Source organism: Barbatula barbatula, assembly GCF_947034865.1.
Source record: "Barbatula barbatula genome assembly, chromosome: 5".
NCBI classification, from domain to species: domain Eukaryota; kingdom Metazoa; phylum Chordata; class Actinopteri; order Cypriniformes; family Nemacheilidae; genus Barbatula; species Barbatula barbatula.
The window spans coordinates 3,882,808-3,904,134 of NC_136769.1; the positions used below are offsets into that span (position 1 = coordinate 3,882,808).

The 21,327-nt window shown below is 43.7% G+C and overlaps 1 protein-coding gene across 1 annotated transcript in view; it reads right to left on the reverse strand.

Moving 5' to 3' along the window:
- Positions 1 to 5,005: 5,005 nt before the first annotated feature.
- Positions 5,006 to 21,327, reverse strand: part of LOC306893768 (uncharacterized protein) — an 89,845-nt gene continuing 73,523 nt past the window's right edge. Inside the window, exon 2 of the mRNA XM_079455796.1 lies at positions 5,006 to 6,533. Coding sequence (XP_079311922.1) covers positions 5,419 to 6,531 — 1,113 coding nt within the window. The 5' untranslated portion in view covers positions 6,532 to 6,533 and the 3' untranslated portion in view covers positions 5,006 to 5,418. The remainder of the gene's footprint in view (positions 6,534 to 21,327) is intronic.

Sequence of the window (21,327 nt, forward strand, 5' to 3'; positions counted from 1 at the left end):
TAGAATGCTTTAAGGCTGAGTATTTTGTTTTACCCCTGAAAAATCTCTTTAAATAGGAGATTTAATTATTTCATCCCTTTAATTATTTGTCAATGGGGAAATTGTTTTTTACTGAGGGCAAAGTTATATTGGATAACTTTTATATTTCTTACTGTGAAAACTTCTTTTAGTTTATAATAATGGATTGTGTTAATTATCACAGTAATGTTTTGAATTACTCCTTTAAATGTAAATCCAAATAAATAAAGATTCAAATGAACTGTGATTGACTTTGTTTGCTGTACAGCTGTTTACGGTTGAATGTTCTAATTTTAATAGCGAGTAATTCATTTACAGATCAATGGCTGTAAATTTACATTATTAAACCGTTTTTAAAACAACAGTATTTTGCTGTTGAAAATTGGCCGTATTTTTACGGAAATATTTCACATCTTTTGAGGTTTACGGATGTGCGGAATGACGAAGCAAATATAATGGCAGTTAATATTTATACGAGCGGAAAACTGCGTTGCTGATAAATGAACTGTGTCCTTGCTCAAACCGCCTGAATAGCGTCATCTAAACCAGGGCTCTCACGTCTCACGCATTTACCGTGAGACAAGAAAACAAGAGATAACTCGTCCGGCTTTATGCAATTAACGGACGAGGCGAATTAAATGTGAAGAGGAACGAAACGTGTCCGTTACAGCATCACGTTTGCGTCCGATCCGATCAAATAAATGAATGAAGAAATAAAATATAGTTTTTTATAGATATTTGCCATATTAATTTGTTGGACCTTCATATTAAATATATATATAAAAGCACAGACAGTGCATATGCAGTGCTAGAAATGCAGTTTGTCTCTTAAGACTCCAGTTTGTATCACTGTTTCTTACCAATAAATATAATAGAAAGGAACTAAAGATTATGCCGTCATGATCATATCAATGTATATTGTTTGTGTCTTTCATTCTTGACTAATGTCTTAGACTGCATTATAGGCCCCAGATTATTTTCTGAAAATTAATGATCATATTACAGGAAATAATCTTATTAATAATAGTAATAATATTAAGCAAAAGGTAATTGAATCGATAAGGAAGCTGATCGATTACATCTCTCAGATGGTGTTTGACCTTGACATGTGCACCTACCAGCACTGAAGCCAAATGACCTGAATCTGCACAAGTCAACAAGCTTCAGTCATATTTATTGGACTGTTTAAAGACATCATTCGCTGATCCAAACCTGTTACACTGCGGCTCAAAACAGATTCATGAAATGACCTTTGGGCAACTGATAGGAATGAAGGATTTCAGTGTATATAGAGTCTAAGGGATGAACCTGACAGGGTCTGTACACTTTGTAGCGACTATGAGTTTTGGGGAATAATTAACTCAAATGGATTGAATATTCATTAGTTTATGAATATAATTTGCTTGTCGTTAAAAACAAATATCAATTTCCCGATAGGGAAATGGTTTAATTAAGTACAAGTAACCTTTATAGAATTGCTTTAAGTTATCTGACGACTTCATTTGTCCTGCAAACTAAAGTAGACTTCCAACTCACTTCTCAATAAAGGATTACTGCTTTACAAACGTTTAAGAAACATTAAATTTCTGATCAGGATAAAATAATATTTCAAATGTTCGTACAGTTTGTAGGCCTATTACTAAAATAGTAATACAATATACAGCTTAAGTAACGTTTAAAATCTTATTTCATTGACTTCGAGTTATATGAGCAAATAACAGATTCAATTCAGGTGTACTTTTGGGATTTTATTGACTACGAGACAAAGGGGAAATAAACCAACTAACTAAACAATGATGAACAATTAGACAAACACACATGGAACGTAAAAGCAGTAAAGAATGAAAGTAATAGACAAAGTAGGAGTGGCAGTATTACATCAGCAATTCCCATCTGCATAAACCATCAAGGACAATCTCCTTATTGAAAGGGGTATAACTTATGCGCAGCTATTTATAAATAGACCAGATACTTGCATTGGCTTTTAGATGTGCTGGGCGCTGATGGAAGTCCTGATGCGTTTAAAGCGAGCGGTGAGTCCGTTGGGTTCTCCCTGAGAACCGGATTGGCTGCCGAAGGAAGTAGGAACTTAGCCGAAGCAAACTGCCGGAAAAGGGCTGTCTCCAGGGAGGAGACAGGCCTCGAGATATTGCAACGAACAGCAACGAGCCACGAGCAACGAGCACATTTTCTTCCGTGCACAGATGTTTTAACCCTGAGGGCGTCACGCCCCTCCCGAGTGGGCGATCCGATGTAGTGAGCTGATTTTTTAGCGGGAAATGTTCCTTTGTCCGGCTCAACAGCTCATTTGCATTTATGGTCACCTGGACGTTTTAGCGCTGTAATATTCTTAGATGAAAATAAAACGAGTATGGTATACAGTGGCGGCTCCAGACAATTTTGATTGGGGGAGCAATGGGGGGTCCTGGTCATTTAAAGGGGGGTCTCATGAAAACCGACAGAAAATACAGTGGACAATGCTAATAGCTGCATATTAATGCTACTAAACAAATAAAACAACACAGCATATCAACTACTTTGTTTTTAATTAATTAATCAATTGTAGTTTGCAAACAATATGCTCAAACTTTAATTGCCACACCCAGTGCTGCTGCTAGCCATATTGGTGCCCTAAGCATAATTCCATTATGATGACCCCCCCCACCCTGAAATTTGCCAGTTTAACTTTTTATTACCAAACATATAACTCAATACCAATAACACAATAGCAGCATCGCAGTATAAAACCTAGGAACACTAAATAGAGAAAGTAAAATCTTTACAGCTTTGCTGACTTTGTAAACATATGTAGAATAGCCAACACACACTACACATTTGGAAGTGCAAACTTTTCTTCAGTAAACAGAATTAGTAGCAGAACATCCACATTTCCCGAATTTAAGTTAATTAAACATGGACATACCTGCATGTGATGCACTGGCATCATCTCGCAGTTTCTTCTTCTTCCTTTTCTCTGAAAAGTTGCCTAGGCAACCGTTTGTCAAACTGCGTCAGGCGCACGCGCGATCAACCGGCGCTGCCGCGCGGACGGTACATGGGCGGGTGGTGGTGATATGGGAATGTTCGGCCGTTTTTTTACATATACATGGCTGAAATGTGCCTGCCTAATCATTTTTCTATAGCCTAATGAAATAAAATTAGATTTAAAAAAATGTGCTTCATTACGCTATTTTTGGTGCCCCCTCAGCACTTGGTGCCTTACGCAAAGCGCGTGATGCGCGTGGGAGCGGGGGCGCTGGCCACACTCATGACAGAAAACATATTTACAATCCAAAAGAACGACGCAGGTATGATTTTAGTTGAGGCTGTCTTGATTTCTCGGCTGGGCCATGGATTAAATCCCCAGTTAAATGCTCTCCGCCGGCAGGATTCCCACCATCCGTGCACGCTGTAGCGCTCGATGAGGCGCCATTTCTTTCCATCTGCTCACCTGTCTCCTCCGCCCTTTTTTAGGTTTTACAAAACGATCCATTTTTGGCTTCAAGAAAAGTGCGTAGCAGCTCTTGCGGGCTCGCGACAGCGCCTTGAACGTAATGACGCAAGGCGCAGCAGCAGCAACGTTCATGAGGCGTCGCTTTGATTCTTGTGTTTATAATTTTTTATATGTCGATTAAATTATTAATTATTATTGTTCTGCGTAGTTTGAAGAGAACAATTTTTAAATCTTTATCCCGGATATATATATTTGAATATATATAAAATATTTTTTAATCAGGATGGGGTGGGGGGTCTAAAGGGGGGTCAAGGCGTTTTTTGGAAGGGTCTTGAGACCCCCCCTGGCGCCGCCACTGATGGTATACAATACATTACTGTGCTATACACCATCATCTAAAGAAGGAAAAGGGGAACCTTTATGTATGAAACATGATAGGGTTATTAGAACATTGACCCATAATTTGTACAAGAACACAATTATGAGGCTAGTTACGGTGTAACACCTATGCCTTTGATATTATGGTTAGGCTAGCATACCATGGGAACAAACATAAACGGTAGAAACAACAATTATTTACACTTTAAGCCTTTCTAAGGTGGCAAGAGGGGAGAAAGAGACATTCTTTGGTAGACTTTAAATCTCTCTCTGTTCCTGGTGACCCCCCCCCCCCCCCGAGAATGCCTTTGAAGCTCAGGGAGAGTGTCGGAATGTCCCCTGGTCAGTCCAGATAGGTGATAGCTCGGCCATTTACATTTTACGATCCCATGTGTTGGCCAGACGCTACAACTTCATCAGAAAAGAGAGGAGACCCGTGATGGAGATTCAGCCTGCATCATGATGTCCTAACCACTTAAACCACTGGACTGAGCTTCATGAGATGTTACTTTTGGAATATCATTTTATATATTATTAAAAAAATAAAAACATCAGACATGCTTATTCCCACATGCATTTAAGTGTTTATCTTCATGAATAACAGAGTCATCGGTGTCATATTTTACCAGCAATCAGAAATGTTAGATCTGAAAAAATTTGTCGTTTATCTCTATCTCTAATCTTTAGGTTTTACTTTTTTTATGTAATCGAACTTTAAAGACTTCAAAAAGTTTTTTTCATCTTGTGAATTTTGTGGAGAGAAATCAATAATGAAAAAAACATTAAAAACTAAAATATAACATAATAGAATAATATTTTCCTCATCTCTGTACTACATTTCTGTGCATACTCAGCAGATTAATGCCTTTCACATCATGTGGACTCCTGCAACTGCGGCTGAGTTTTACATCTTTTGACGTTACAACCGGCCAATAGCAGTGTTGCTGATCACTAGTTCTTCTATTGATATACAGTACGCTGCCTTTCCAAACTGCACTTGAGCGTGCAATGATCCCAGACGATTTAATCCAGATATTCTAATCGTACACAACAGCTGCGTTCAAAGAACCAAATTATCCAGATCATGATTTGTGTGAGGGTGAGTTCAGATTCTACATTATAAATAACACATTAGACAGGTTTATTTTTAACGATGTTTTGTCAATATCCATGTTACTTTATTTAAAATATATAATATTATACAATGTCATCTTCAGGGAACACAGTCATTCAGTGCAGTGCAGAGTATTGCTTTGGATAAAAGTGTTTGCCATATAACATGAACACCTCCTAAGAGAAAATTATTTGATTGAAACTTGGATCTAAGTGTTTATGGTTTAAACAACTAGAACTTAAATACATTACAAAACAAGTTTTAAAGCTTGAACTGATTTATATCTTTCATACAGTCTCCTGTAAAACATGTATGATGATTTAGTACAGATTAAAGACAAACACAACTAGAACAGTAAGTGTTATCTTGTGTTTCTTCAACTGTGAAATGTCTCTCTCCGCTCTGAGTTCTCGTATGCTTCTAGAGGTTACTCATAAATCTTTCCACACTGAAGTCACGCAAAAGACACTGATGACACATGAAAGGTTTCTCTCCAGTGAATTCTCATGTGCGTCTTAAGGCTTCCTGTTTGTGTAAAAGTCTTTGCACACTGTAGACATGCGTCAGGTTTCTCTCCGGTGTGAATTCTCATGTGTCTCTTAAGGTTACTCAGATCTGTAAAACTCTTTCCACACTGTAGACATACATGAGGTTTCTCTCCAGTGTGAATTCTCATGTGTTTCTTAAGGCTTCCTGTTTGTGTAAAAGTCTTTCCACACTGTAGACATACATGAGGTTTCTCTCCAGTGTGAATTCTCATGTGTTTCTCAAGGCTTCCTGTTAGTGTAAAAGTCTTTTCACACTGTAGACATGCGTGAGGTTTTTCTCCAGTGTGAATTCTCATGTGTGTATTAAGGTTACTAGGATCTGTAAAACTCTTTCCACACTGTAGACATACATGAGGTTTCTCTCCGGTGTGAATTCTCATGTGTGTGTTTAGGTGACCTGTTTGTGTAAAACTCTTTCCACACTGTAGACATGCGTGAGGTTTTGCTCCAGTGTGAATTCTCATGTGTGTCTTAAGGCTACCCAAGACTGCAAATGTCTTTCCACACTGTAGACATACATGAGGTTTCTCTCCAGTGTGAATTCTCATGTGTGTGTTTAGGTCACCTGTTTGTGTAAAACTCTTTCCACACTGTAGACATACATGAGGTTTCTCTCCAGTGTGAATTCTCATGTGTGTCTTAAGGCTACCCAAGACTGCAAATGTCTTTCCACACTGTAGACATACATGAGGTTTCTCTCCAGTGTGAATTCTCATGTGTGTCTTAAAGTTACTCGAGACTGTAAAGCTCTTTCCACACTGTAGACATGCATGAGGTTTCTCTCCAGTGTGAATTCTCATGTGTGTCTTAAGGCTACTCGTAGCTGTAAATCTCTTTCCACACTGTAGACATGTGTGAGGTTTCTCTCCAGTGTGAATTCTCATGTGCTGTCTTTCACTCTTTTTGTCTCCTGTTCTCAGAGCTTTTTCCAGTGAAACTGTCTGGAATCTTTGTGCTCGTTGATGTTTCTGATCAGCATCTTTTACTTCATCTTGACTGTCCTTATTCACTTCCATCATATCTGAAGTGAACAAAACTATTTGTTAAACACAGTTTTACAATTGTACAAAACAACATCACAAGACAAGATCATAGTTTCATTTTCAGGGAACACAGTCATTCAGTGCACTGAGTATTGCTTTGGATAAAAGTGTTTGCCATATAAGATGAACACATCCTAAGAGAATATTTTAACTTTACTCATAAAATGAGTTTAGACTGTACATTATTGACATTTGTATTTGATTGACAAAATGTATTCATTGTGCAATCCAGAGAGCAAAGGTATGTTTATTATAATCATTTTTGTTACTGAATTATGTGTTTTATAATTAAAATCATTACTGTCATGATATCTCAGTGGTTTGGATTGAATGAATCAAGTATAAATCAAGAATCGATGCAAAACATCTTCAGGTACAAAATAAAGTCATCAGATGTGAAATAACACTACATAGTCTTCACTGTATGAATTGAATATAGATCAATCCTTATTAGAGTCACACCAGTCAAGAGCATTGAGTGACAATTTTCTTTTGTTGTTTTATTAACAATAATAACAGACTGTGATTTATAAAGCTGCTGTCACTTTAAGCTCAGTACAGCAGAAACGATGCCCCCAAAAATATAGTCGAGTAAAAGAAAGAATGACAACTAAAAACCAACAGACTGTGTCTCGTGTAGTCGAGTAAAAGAACAAATGCATGTTTTCTTTTCAATAAGACGATAAAAAAACAACAGACTGATGAAAATGTGAAACAAAGGGTCAAAATGCTGTGCTCTACAAACTCAAAGCAGAACGATGGTCACCTTATAGCCAAACATGTGATTCTATTGAACCTTTACCAGATCAAGTTATGATCATTTGATGCAGTTTAGTGATTCACTTTCAGTTCTAATCTTCTGCATTTGTGGTTTATCAAATAAATTAAAGCTTAATAATTCCTCCACTGTCAGAAATAAAGATTTAAAAACAGAAACCAACCTCTGTGTTCTTTAGTCCTCTGAGTTTCTGTTTTGTGTAGTTCTGGATCTCTCGTGTTCTCAAGCTTCTCTTCCACAAACTCCAACAACTGTGTGAAGATTTCAGTTCTTACACCTGAAGTGATTCTTCTGCTTGTTGCTTTCTGGTATTTATTGGTGGTTTGATGTAGGAGGAGCTTTACTGAAGGCGTCAATCACTGTTGGTGTGAACTGGAGGTGTTAGAGAGACATTGTCAATAACTCAACTCAGCTTCACTTATATAACATCAATAAAAACAACAATTGTTGACCAAGATGCTGTCCACTATATCAAATACCAACATTTATCTCCATGTGTGACATAAATGACAAAAAAATCTCGGCCACATCACAAATCAACTACAGAAACCCAAGCAAAGTGAGAGCAGTTGTCATAAAAACATCTAACAATGTTCAATTTCTTTGGTCTTATTCATGATGCATAAATATTCAACTGCTTATTATTTACAGTGTTTCTAACTTTAGCTCTCATTATATTAGCGCTGTGTATTGACAAAGGCCTTGTGATACGATACATATCACCATAGATAAGTCACAATTCATACTATACCTTTTGCAATAGATTTTTACCAATAAAAATGTCATAAATAGAGCTGAAAATTCAACTTGCTGAGGTGTTTTTATCATCCCAACACTCACATACCAGTAGAAACCATTCAAGTTTCCCACTCTGGTGTCATGCTGCTCCCTCTTGAGACATTGGCCATATGTACTGTAGCATGACGATGAAACGCAATAAAAAATATCACAGATTGTAGCGTTTGGATTATCGATACACTATCATGAAAAAATATTGCGCTGTAGTCTATCGATATTTTTGCAGAACCGACAGAAATTGGCTGCAAATCGAATTTCTAAATAAAAAACCGATTCAATTGAAAAGAATGAGAGTTAAATCATTCAATAACTTCTAAAGGACTTTGATTTGACCGGTTACAACAAGACCCTCAGGTTATAAAACTGTCTGGTGTTTTAAATCACAGAAGTTTTGAGCTTTTAAAATCGATATCAAATTCCGCCTATTTAAAACACAAACATCTGTTTTGTGAGGACATTTCCATGAGAGTTTAAGATATCAGCATAATGAAGGAGGTGAAAATGGGAACTATGGGTGTAGAATAATGACAGCTGTTAACACTGATGTGTCTGTTATACTGAAACAAAACGAAAACGTTCATGATCATCAGCAGAAGACCGGCAGCTCTATTAACACCAATGGATGTGTTTTCACTGTTAGGCTAATGTCACTAATGAAACAAACCTTTCAGGACAAACATACAAATCAGGATTTTAAGTCTCAGTATATATGAACTAAACATGTTTTATATCTTCCTCACTGTGCTCCTGTGTTTTGTGTTCATATCTTGTGCTAAGACTCAACTCTGAATACATCAGACCAAATCCCTCTGAATTCATCTGATCCAACAGAAAAGGTGCATCATGTCAAGACCATATTATATATTATACTGAAGGAAACTAGGCTTTATATTTAACTGTATTATTAAGGCTCGTTACGTTATAATGTTGATTTTAGTTTGTAATAATGACACTTTTCCGCATGTTCACAAGACCGTCAAGAATCCTTGAAATGAAACTTAACGAGAGAATCCGCCGGTCGTTCATTCTCTCTGAACGGATTTGAAACGATACAGCGGCGTCTTATAATAAATTCGTTCCCTGAACTTCTCCGCGATTAGTTGAGTTTTAAACGTCTGAAATGTCACATTGTTCGTCAACAGACTCATTGAAAGCGGTCACAGCAAACAGCGCATACAGGCGCGCAGACAGCACTATAGTGACGGGGAGACAAGACCCCTCAGACTCATAGTGACCCGATCTGCCCCTCACTGTCCCAACGAAAGACGACAAACATCAAACATCTGTAAAACTGAGGATTCATGAGGATGTCCACTATGTACATTAGCCTGAGTAGTGACGGACAGGCCCGCAGCTGCTTCAGTATTTTCCCGTCACTGCTTCACAATCGTGTCGGTCATCGACGTTCAGTCTCTGTGTGCTGCTGCCGCTGCGACTCCTGGCCCCGCCCCCGGGGTCCTACGAGGAGCTGTTAGCTGCCTCAATTGTGCCTGTAGTAGCGGTAACCATAGTGATAAAAAAGTGGATGAGTAGCAATTTTTTATTACTGAACTCGGACAAAACTGAGGTGTTACTTATCAGACCAAAAACCGCCCTACGTAACAACCAAGAATACTGCTTAACTATTGATGGATGTTCCATAAAACCCTCATCTTCAGCTAAGAATCTTGGCTTTATATTCGATAGTACTCTGTCATTTGAGAACCAGGTCGCCAACAAAGATTGCATTTTTCCATCTGAAAAATATATCTAAATTACGTCATATGCTGTCATCATCAGATGCGGAGAAGCTTATACATGCCTTTATGACATCAAGACTAGATTACTGTAATGCACTATTAGGTGGTTGCCCTGCAGGCCTATTACAAAAACTCCAACTGGTCCAAAATGCGGCAGCTCGAGTTCTTACACGTACAAAAAAGTATGAGCATATTAGCCCGGTTCTGTCAACCTTGCACTGGTTACCTATAAAGCATCGCATACATTTTAAAATCTCGCTTATTACCTATAAAGCCTTGCATGGTTTAGCTCCTCACTACTTGAGAGAACTTCTTACGTATTATAGTCCATCACGTGCACTACGCTCTCAGGTGTCAGGTCAGTTGGTAATACCTAGAATTTCTAAATCAAGTGCAGGCGGCAGATCCTTTTCTTATCTAGCGCCTAAACATTGGAACAGTCTTCCCTGCAATGTCCGGGAGGCAGACACACTCTGTTAGTTTAAATCTAGACTAAAGACGCATCTTTTTAATCTTGCATACACTACATTATCATAATATATGTATTTCAAAGATCTAGGCTGCACTAGTTAGATCAACCGGAACCAGGGACACTTCCAATAACAACTGATGCATTTGTTGCATCAAAGAGTGCAGAACAGTATTCTACTCTCAGCCAGTCTTGTCTCATTGTTCCAAGGTTACTAGAGCGGAGCGGGCAGGGCGCAATCCATTCCTAGACCTGACAAATGCTGGATGAAGGAAGTGACGTCCTTACAAAACTTCAGCCACTATTAGATTATTAATGATAATTTTAAATCAAATTTTTTTATTTTTGCCTTGTTGTGCAAGCACTGTTGAGCTTGTGCAGAGGCTGCAGTTTTTGCCAGAGGGGAACTGGAATCCCCTGGTTAGGCCTGGTTTCCCTCCGAGGTTTTTTTTCTCCTCCAATGGAGTTTTGGGTTCCTCGCCACCGTTTGCATACTGTTTTGCACTGTTTTGCCTGGCCGGGGGGGCTGCTAGAATTTGGTAGTCTTATTTAATTAACACTGCATATAGGAATTTATTGTGTGTCTGATATTTGACCTGTGTTTTGAATTCCATAACCTTTTATGTTTTACTTATAGTCATTTTTTCTTGTACAGCTGCTTTGTAACAATGAAAATTGTAAAAAGCGCTATATAAATAAAGCTGACTTGACTTGACATGCCGTCGTCTGTGACTGAACTGGTGATATTTGTCGACTGATGATATTACAATAACTTTTCTTGAGACTCGAGTACATCTGTGAGCGTATAAACATTAAAGTAAACGCCACATCCGTTTGTGACATTATTGTATAGATTAAAAATGGAAGGTATAAATGTAACATTTTGTTGGGTACCAGCACATATGGAGATAAAAGGGAATGAAACGGCTGATAAATTAGCAAAAGAAGCATTACACAAAAACTTGGTTGATATTAAGGTTCCTCTGGGAAGAAGGGAAATGAAATCTGTGTTTAATAAGGAAATAACACGAGTTTGGCAACAAAGGTGGATAAAACAGCACAGGCAGGTGGTTTTATAATATTGTGGAATCAGTGGGGAAAAGGGAACATTCCTATGGTAGACATAGAAAGGAAGAAGTAGTGTTTTCAAGACTAAGGTTGGGACACACGAGATTTAACTCAACAATGGCATTAATGGTAAAGCATGAGAATGGGTTGTGTGATGAGTGCATGGTGTTAGAAACAGTAGAGCATGTTTTTTGTAAAGTGTAGTCAATATGATGAGCAACAGGATTTATGTAACGGCAGTAGAAGTGGGCCGGTAAACATGGTTGACATATTGGGAAAGGGTTTGAGGGAAAGTCAGCGGTGTAGGGATGTGCTAACATTTGTAGAGACTACAGGGCAGCACCATAGGATTTAGAAAAAGGAGGATAAAGAGCAGGATGCTTATGCTCATCTTGAAGAGAGAGGAGCTGAACACGCAGCGCCAGCTGAAACATGGGCTCTGATCCTTTGAGGTGTGTGCGCACACCCGTCGCTATGGGCGGGCCATAGGGGGCCGGACCCGCCCCCAAAAATGCTTGTGCCCCCCACTTGAGGCACAGATCTCTTAAAAAATACAGTAATTTTATATTATCATAGTTGCTAATTTTGTTTTGCATTAATGTTGCATTCTTTATCATTAAAACATTAATATATAAAGAAACAATGGTGTGATTTTGTTTGATTGATGGGAATCTACACTGCAACAGCCTATCACGGCCTTACTAAAAAGAACGTTAGGCTACGTACTTGACGTTGCCTACGTCAGTGTAGCCGCTCAACAGTTACCGCGAATTTTTAAAAACTGGATGAGTTTTCGCTTACTCGCTTCAGATCATAGACCGTATATAAGAAGATGGATATCCGTAAGTGGTTGGAAAATGGACAATAGCTAACATCCTCAGCACATTCAACTGCGCACTCCAGGCTATGCCGACTGTTCTCACAGCCTACACCCTTGCCCTAACTTTAGGAGCTTCCACAGCAATTTGTGAAAACTCATTTTCCCCGCTCAAAAGCGTCTTCTCAGAGCATCGGCGCAGTATGCTGCACAAACGCAAGGCCCAGCTGATTCAGCTTGCTTTTGAAAAGGACCTCACTCACAAGTTTAAGTCCGAGTGGAAGGACACTTTGATGAGGAGGTTCTGCTCGGAGAAACGCCGCCTCCCGCTGTACTGACAGGAGGGACTGGAGAGAGGACAGCGCTGCCTCCACTCAAAGTACCGGTAGGTTCAAAGTCTCTGTGTGTGTGTGTGTGTGTGTGTGTGTGTGTGTGTGTGTGTGTCATGGCAATGCATATCTCTCTGTTGACTGCTTTAAAATGCAATGTTTGAGAGATGCTACTGGTGTTACATCTAATATGTTGTATAGTCAAGTGTTTTATGGATATTCATAAAATTGCTTCTATGTAATGTGGTGTAGGCTATAGGCTATCGCTGTTGGTTCTGTTTAAGGTGATGATTACGTGCTGCGCGAATAGAGTATACGATTATTATAAGTATACGTACTGTAGGCTAATAATAAGTGTGCCCTCCCATGCATTTCATATGCCCCCCTTAAGACTGAGGTCTGGCGACGGGTCTGTGTGTGCGGCATTACACCAAATATTTTATTTCATTTATTGCACAGGTTCATCACCCATGTGGCTAAATATACAGTAGGAGGTGGAGCTTTGAATTGTTAAGATGTGTCATTTCATTAGCTGGCAGAAGCAGCTGTAGCCCAGGTGGAGAGACAGAAGCAGGGTCACAGGTGTGTTGTGCATTATTTCAAGGTTACTCTGTTTTAGAGGTCTATTAAACACTCAGTCATACATTAGTTTTAACAATGTAGGCATAAATACTTTTGTTATAAATTATTATATTGTTTGTATAAATCAAGTAAACAGCGCTAAACTTTAGTGACAATGCGCTCTGCAGACCAATTTTATGTCCCCACCAATGTCAAAATCAAACTTACGCCCTTGTCTTAAAGCATTTTAAAAACACTGCACAGATATGAACAACTTTAAATATTAATTTCCAACAAATTATTTACATAAACGTTTACAACATTGATTTTCACATGAGCTCTCAAACAGCACACAAGTCTCGTTGATGTGATGCAGAAATAAACTTGTTTCAGCACCGATCAGAGTTAAAACACTGGTGAGATCTGAGACAAGCTTCTCATCTGAAACTCTTTCCACACTGATGCCATTTCTCATTTCTATGTGTAATTTTATTTATAAAGCAATTTTCACAATTTGCATTGTTCCAAAGAGGCTTTACAGGGGAAAATAGAAACCGAAACACACTCACAAAAAAAGGTAAAACACAGTACATGGTGTTTATATAACAAGTTAAATGATTCTAGTAAATAATATCTAATGTCATCAGTCTCCCGGTGGTTTATTTGGCATATTTTGCATGAAGTGAATGCTTGGCTGTAAAGATGTGTCTTTAATCTAGATTTAAATTGGGCGAGTGTGTCTGATCCTCGAATAGTGTCAGGAAGGTTATTCCAGAGTTTAGGTGCTACGTATGAGAAAGCTCGACCCCCTTTGGTGGATTTAGTTATTCTAGGTGTTATCAAAAGTCCTAAGTTTTGAGATCTTAGAGAGCGTGATGGGTTGTAGTGTGATAGAAGCTCTGTTAGGTAGGTAGGGGCTAAACCCTTTAAGGCTTTATAAGTGATTAAAAGAACTTTAAAGTCAATACGACACTTAATGTGAAGCCAGTGAAGGGTTGATAACATTGGGGTTATGTGATGGTATATTCTGGACCTGGTAAGAACTCTGGCAGCTGCGTTCTGAACTAACTGTAGTTTGTTTATTGATGATGGAGGACAAACACTAAGTAGTGCATTACAGTAGTCAAGTCTTGAGGTCATAAATGCATGAATAAACTTCTCCCCGTCAGCAACACACAGAATATTTCGTAATTTGGCAACATTTCTTAGGTGGAAAAAGTTTTTAGGTGTTTTTGTGACATTGTCAGGTTGCTGTCTAATATAACACCTAGATCTCTTACTGTATTTGTTGGAGTAACAGTACATCCTTCAATCTTAACGTGTATAAAAAAGAAAGCTTTTTTAAGAATATGGCAAGAGAAATGGAACAATGAGTTAAAAGGAAGACACATTTTTTTAGCATCCAAGACAAGTTAGGGAGTGAAATTACTAAATATCCACAGAATAATGAAAATTACATTATTCTACTTTCAACACCACACAACTATTTAACATTCACACTTTTATTCAACAGCACACTTTATTCAGATGCATCTTGTTGTGTGAGTGTGTGTCATCAATCATAATAACAGGTTGTTTTATACCCATTTTCCACCAACAAGAACCGGGTGCTGGTTCAGAGCCAGAGCTGGTTCAGAGTTGGTTCGACTGACGAGCTTACTATGAACCGGTTTGCCTTTCCACCGGCTAGAGAGCCACCCCAGAGCTAGATCTTACGTCACTGCATACATCTCATGTTCCCCAGAAACGCAGCACCAAACACAACAGGCTTGTTCGAGATGCATCTTCTCACAGACCGATCATAACTTCGAAGCACTGCCAAAGCGATCCAAAATCACAAGGAGTCGAATGCTCTTCAAACACTCCCGCAGTTTCGATCGGTTGCGTTACTATGGATGCTCATGGGTTTGCGAAAAATACATCGGCATCCAAACACTGCGAATCAAATGCGTCCGTGCAGCTTGCAGTAACTTACATAAAAGGATATTATAATCAAGCTGCTATAAACTCGACATGCTGCTATATAAAAATGTCGCTCACAAGTTTCTATTCGTCTTGTTGGTCACGGTAACCCAGCCCCTGACGCAAGAGGTTCTTACTTGGCTCTGTTCTAGACCAGCAATGATCTGGTGCTACTACTCTTTCTGGTTCGGAGCTTTGTGTGTGGAAAAACAAAGAACCGATTTGAAACTAGGCTCTGGCTCAGAACCAGCACCAGCTCTGCCTTGGTGGAAAAGGGGAATCAGTGTTTCCTCCATAATGAGTTTGTAAATTTAAAAGAATGCTTTAACTAATCCATTACACCTTAAAGGTGAACTATGCAAGAGTCATTCATGGTAAGGTGTAGTCCTAACCCTAAATTTAAATAGTATTTTATAATATGTCCCTCTTTTGTGATTTCAGATTATAGATAAACCTGTGCTTGTGGATTGACGGACTTTTCACTTCAGTCCTGCATGTTCAGTTTTTCCCAAAAAGCTTAAGTAAAATTTATTATCAGATGTAAAAGCTTCTTTCCAGCTGGGGTTGCTTCTCAACATATGAGTTAACAACTAAAAACGCACTTCTGGGTTACAGATATTTATAATATATGTGACGTCGAATCTCTGTTCAGGCTCCTCCCCTTCCTTGGGCGGGCGTTCATTCCTCTGGAACCAATCACCTCGTGACACGTTAATCTGACTCCATTCCCCGCAAACTGTTGGTTCTCTGCAACACATAATTTGAAAACAGCCTGGCCTTTTCAGCCGAATGTGATTTACGACAGGAAAACATTTTCGCACACACACACATTATTTTGGCTCTCAGCTCCTGCATTCCTCACAGCTCTTGTTTCACACTCCTGCAAACTAGTTTTCAAGATTCAAAGCAAGCACAGCATAAACATACTCATATTAATATATTTTGACAGTAAAACAACAGTAAAAATAAACTTATAATGCATAGAACATCGTAAACCCATCAGGATCTACATCAGATGACCATGGCAACCCAGGTGTGGAAATGGAGGACTGTTTTTAATCTGAAATCTGTGTAATCTATGATGGACGATTCTTCTGACACCATATGAATGCATACGGTCGTCTGGCAGAAGCTAGATCATTTCGATTATAAGTTATTAATATGGATATTTTTCTTACAAACACATCTCTTTGCTTAAGAAGGCCTTTATTATCATAATGTAGCTATGTTTTCATGCTCTGCTTGTATTTCTACTGTCCAATTAACATTAAACGTTTGTTTGCAATTCACAAAAATTACTGTTCCCCTTCAGTCGGTCTCTCGACGTTGTTTGAGAGACTGACTGGGGTTTGATCTTGAGAACCTACCTTCTCCGAGATAATTAATTAAAAAACGCCAATGGGCTTGGCGAATGGCACACGCACGCCAGTCTCCGCCCCGTACATACGGGTATAAAAGGAAGATGGCGGCGGTCATTCACTCATCCTTTGTTCTTCGGAACCTGTGTGTTTGCTGATGCTACACGCGATACTCGACTTCGAGAAAAACCTGCTGGATTTATGACGCGGAGCAGCGGACTTCTCCTTTCGGTGGACTTCCCCTGGGCGTTTCGGCAGAAGGCTACAGACCTTAAGAGGTAAGTCCCTCCGGCTACGAGCATGTTTCGTAGCTGTATCCTTGGGTGCGACAGACTCATCCCGGAGTCTGATGGCCATGATTCCTGTGTCACTTGCTTGGGGCTCAAGCATGCTGAGGCAGGTTTTCACTGATGCAATGTCCCATGTGTGCGGACATAGCAATCAGGGTGTTGCGGTCACGGTTGGCTACGTTCTTTCGAGCGCTGCCACCACCCCGTCTGTTTCCCAGGCGTGTTCAGCTGCCGTTTCGGCGAGGTTGACCGCTTTGGCGAGCGGCGGGGGTGATTTAGGGACGCGATAGATGTCGCTCCGTCAGCTTCACGCTCGCGGACCATCTATACCTCTTCACGCTCACCTGGTTCGTCCCCTACGAGCGGCAGACGGCCGTCTCATAGTGGTAAGACTTCGCACACGGATGATGACGCTATCTCTGTCGCTGCGTCGGACAGCTGCCTGCTGGCATCGGATGCGGAAGAGAGCTCCGGAGGAGACTCGGGCTAAGATGTCGGCCATGCTTTCCCGGGCAGCCGCGTGCATCGGGTTGCAGGGTGTAACAACATCCTCGCCGGAACACTCGCGGCTAGATGCGCGGTTTCGGGGGCGTGGTCAAAAGCCACGCCCGCTCCGTTACCATTTTTTCCGGAGGTGCATGACGAGCTCGCCAAGTCCTGGAATGCGCTCCTTTTGGCGCGTTTCAGGCCGGAGGGCTCTGTGGCTGTGACTTCCCTGGTTGGTGGGGCGGCTAGAGTCTATGTTGACGTTCCCCGCGTGGAGCGTGCAGTCGCGGGCCACTTGTGCCCGCAGACAGCTGCCACTGGGGGGGGCTCGACCTAGACTCCCGTCCAGAGCACGTAAGCTCTTCGACACTCGTCGAAGACTTGCAGTGCTGCTGGACGAACCGCCTCCGCTCTCCACGCCATGGCGGTCCTCCGGGTTTTTCAGGTAAGTCCTGAAGGATTTGGACGACGGGAAGTTCGACCCAACTCGTATGAGAGCTACGTACTGCCACAGACCTCGCGCTACGAGCGACGAAGGCCACGGCACGTGCACTGGGTCGGTCGATGTCCACAATGGTGGTCCAAGAGAGGCATCTGTGGCTTAGTCTTGCGCAGGTGAGCGGCGCCCAGAACGTCGGTTCTGGATGCGCCCATCTCGCAAGCAGGGCTGCTTGGTGATACCGTGGAGGACGGCAGTTCTCCGCGGTCTGGCAGACTGAGGCGATCGAACAGATCCTGCCACGCGGCAACGTGCCCGCCAACAGGTCGGCATGGTCTCGGGCACAGTCTGGTTCCCAGCAGCCCTGCCCTCCCGCGGCGGCCCTCCGGTTAAGGAACCTCCCAGAGGACGACCCACCAGAGGTGGACCCCCGCGGAAGAGGGCATCTGTTCCCCGTCAGCAGCCCGCCAAGAGGCTCTTTAAAGCGGCCCTGACGGGACGAACCAGGGGGAGATTTTACTGGGCCCGAATCCCGGCCTTTCCAATGCCGGATCGGAAAAGGACGCTGCCTGCCGCGTTCCATCGAGTCTGGGCCCTTTTCAGGGTCCGGCGCCCACATACTCTCAAAGAGACAAATCTCCCCTGGGTTTTCCTCCACAACACTCTCGTCCAGACGGTGTATGGGATGGATCGGGCCGCCGACCGCAATCTCCTCCGGACATTGCGTTGGGCCGCCCGAAGCAGGTAAACATACAGAGCCGTCAACCTCCCTGGGGGTCCCCCCTGTGCGAGGTGACCGTACTGTCAGCCACCGAACCAGCCTCCCCCGGCACGGTGAGGCAGATTGTCCCTCTGGTCCCGTTGTCACGGTTCTTGGGCGCTTGGTAGCGCACCAGCCCGTCACACTGGATAGAGAGGACGGTCCGTCTCGGTTACTCGATCCAATTCGCCAGGCGCCCCCCCCAAGTTTCGTGGCATTCTGTACACCTCGGAGCGAGGAGAGAATGCTTCCGTACTTCGGCAGGAGGTCGCCGCCCTTCTGGCGAAGGGTGCGGTCGAACCCGTCCCTATAACCGAGATGTCGTCCGAGTTTTACAGCCAGTACTTCATCGTGCCCAAAAAAAAGGGCGGGGGGCTGCGGCCCATTTTTGGATCTGCGGCACCTGAACAAGCACCTGCACAAGCTGCCGTTCAGAGTGCTGACGCAGAGGCGCATCCTGGGCTCGGTACGTCACCAGGATTGGTTCGTGGCAATCGACCTGAAGGACGCGTACTTTCACGTCTCTATTCTCCCCCGACACCGGCCGTTCCTACGGTTCGTGTTCGAGGGAAGGGCGAATCAGTACAGGGTCCTGCCATTCGGTCTGGCCCTGTCTCCACGGGTTTTTTCCAAGCTAGTGGAGGCTGCCTTAGCTCCTGGCAGGGAGCAAGGCGTGCGAGTGCTAAACTATCTTGACGACTGGCTTGTCTTGGCACACTCGCGAGATGTGTTGTGCACGCACAGGGACCTTGTGCTTCGGCACCTAGACCGTCTAGGCCTCCGGGTCAACCAGGAGAAGAGCAAGCTCTCCCCCGCGCAGAGCACCTCTTACCTCGGTATGGAACTAGACTCTGTCCGTATGTCAGCACGTCTCACCAACGAGCGTGCACAGTCAGTGCTGCGTTGTCTGAGGTTGATCAGTCAGAATCCCTCGACGCCGCTGAAGAATTTTCAGAGGCTCCTGGGGCACATGCCGTCCTCGACGGGGGTAATCCCTCTCGGGTTGATGCACATGCGGCCGCTTCAGCACTGGCTACAGAGTCGGGTTCCCTGGACGGCGTGGCACGCCGGCACCAGGCGGATTACGGTAACGCCTCAGTGCCTTCGCACTCTCTTACCCTGGTCAGACTTGACCTTTTCTCCGAGCGGGGGTCCCGCTCGGACAGGTTTCGAGGCGTGTCGTGGGAACGACAGACGCCTCCCTGCAAGGGTGGGGTGCGGTGTGCAAGTGGGCACGCAGTATCGGGTCGGTGGACAGGTCCCCGACTGCGTGGGCATATCAACTGCCTAGAGTTGTTGGCAGTCCTTCTGGCACTGAGGAGGCTCCAGCCCCTCGTGCAGGACAAACACGTGCTAGTCCGGTTGGACAGCACGACTGCCGTAGCGTACATCAACGCAAGGCGGCATACGCTCACCGCAGTTATCACAACTCGCCCGACGCCTCCTCCTTGGGAGTCAGCAGGTGAATCCCTGCGGGCCACGTTTCTTCTGGGCAACCTGAACCAGACAGCCGATGCGCTCTCTCGACAGTGTACTCCCCACGGAGAGTGGCGACTCCATCCCCGTGCAGCCGGCTCATGTGGGAAGCGGTTCGGCAGGCACAGGTGGACCTGTTGCCTCCCCGGACTCCACCCATTACCCGCTATGGTATTCCCAGACCGAGGGTCCCCTCGGCACGGATGCCCTAGCACACAGCTGGCCGCGGGACAAGCGGAAGTACGCCTTCCCCCCCAGTGAGCCTCCTTGCACAGGTCCTGTGCAAGGTCAGAGAAAGGGGCATCAGGTTCTGGTGAGTGGTGCCATACTGGCCCAACCAGACCTGGCTCTCGGATCTGGTAGATCTGACGACAGCCCCCCTGGCCCATTCCCCTGACGAAGGACCTTCCGTTGCAGGGGAAGGGCACGTTGTGGCACCCCAACGCAGGCCTCTGGAACCTCCATGCCTGGCCCCTGGACGGGACGAGGGCTTGCCCGTTAGCGGTCCGGGAGACTGTCTTACAGGCTAGAGCCCCGCCTCTAGGCGGTCATACGCTTATAAGTGGCGCCAATTGTCCTGGTGTTCTCCCCGGGAGGAGAACCCGCGGAGTTGCCTGATCGGATCAGTGCTGACCCGCAGGTAAGTATCCCCGTCAGCACAACCTGGTCACCAGGTTCCTCAGGAGCGCGAGAAGGGTGTGTCCACCCTGGCCGCGCTCCGTACCCTCTTGGGACCCTAATGGGGTCCTACAGGGCCTTGGTACGGCCCTGGTGAGCCCCTAAGTATTGCCAATCTTCCTCAGTCGGATGAAAGATGCACTCTTTGTGGCGCTCACCTCCATCAAGAGGGTGGGGGACCTACAGGCATTCTCTGTGTCCCAGAGGTGCCTGGAACTCGGGATCGGTAATTCTCACGTGGTCCTGAGATCCTATCCCGACAACGAGCCCAAGCTTCCCACTACTCCCTTCCGGGACCAGGTGGTGAACCTGCAGGCGCTCCCCTCCGGAGAGGAAGACCCAACCTTTCTATGTGTTGTGTCCAGTACGCGCGCTGCGCCTCGGTCTGGACCGCACACAGAGCCTCAGAAGCTCTGAGCAGCTCTTTGTCTGTTCTGGGAGACGGCACCCGGGGGGGGCCGTCTCCAAACAGAAGTGGCGAATCCCAGGATCGCCGTGCCCGCTGGCAGTGAGAGCCCACTCCACTCGTGGGCACTGGCACAGGGCGCCTCTCTGGCAGACATTGTAGAACAGCGGGTTGGGCTACGCCCAGTACCTTCACGAGATTTTACCAGTTGCAGCACATCCCTTAAACGCCGCCAACGTTTAGGGTGGGCTCCTGGTTTGGGCGTACGCCTGCGAAAGCGCCTTCTCCCCTCACCAGGTGAGACTAGTGCGCTATTGTAGCCTACCTACTTTCCCCTCTCGGGCGAAGTATAGGCATT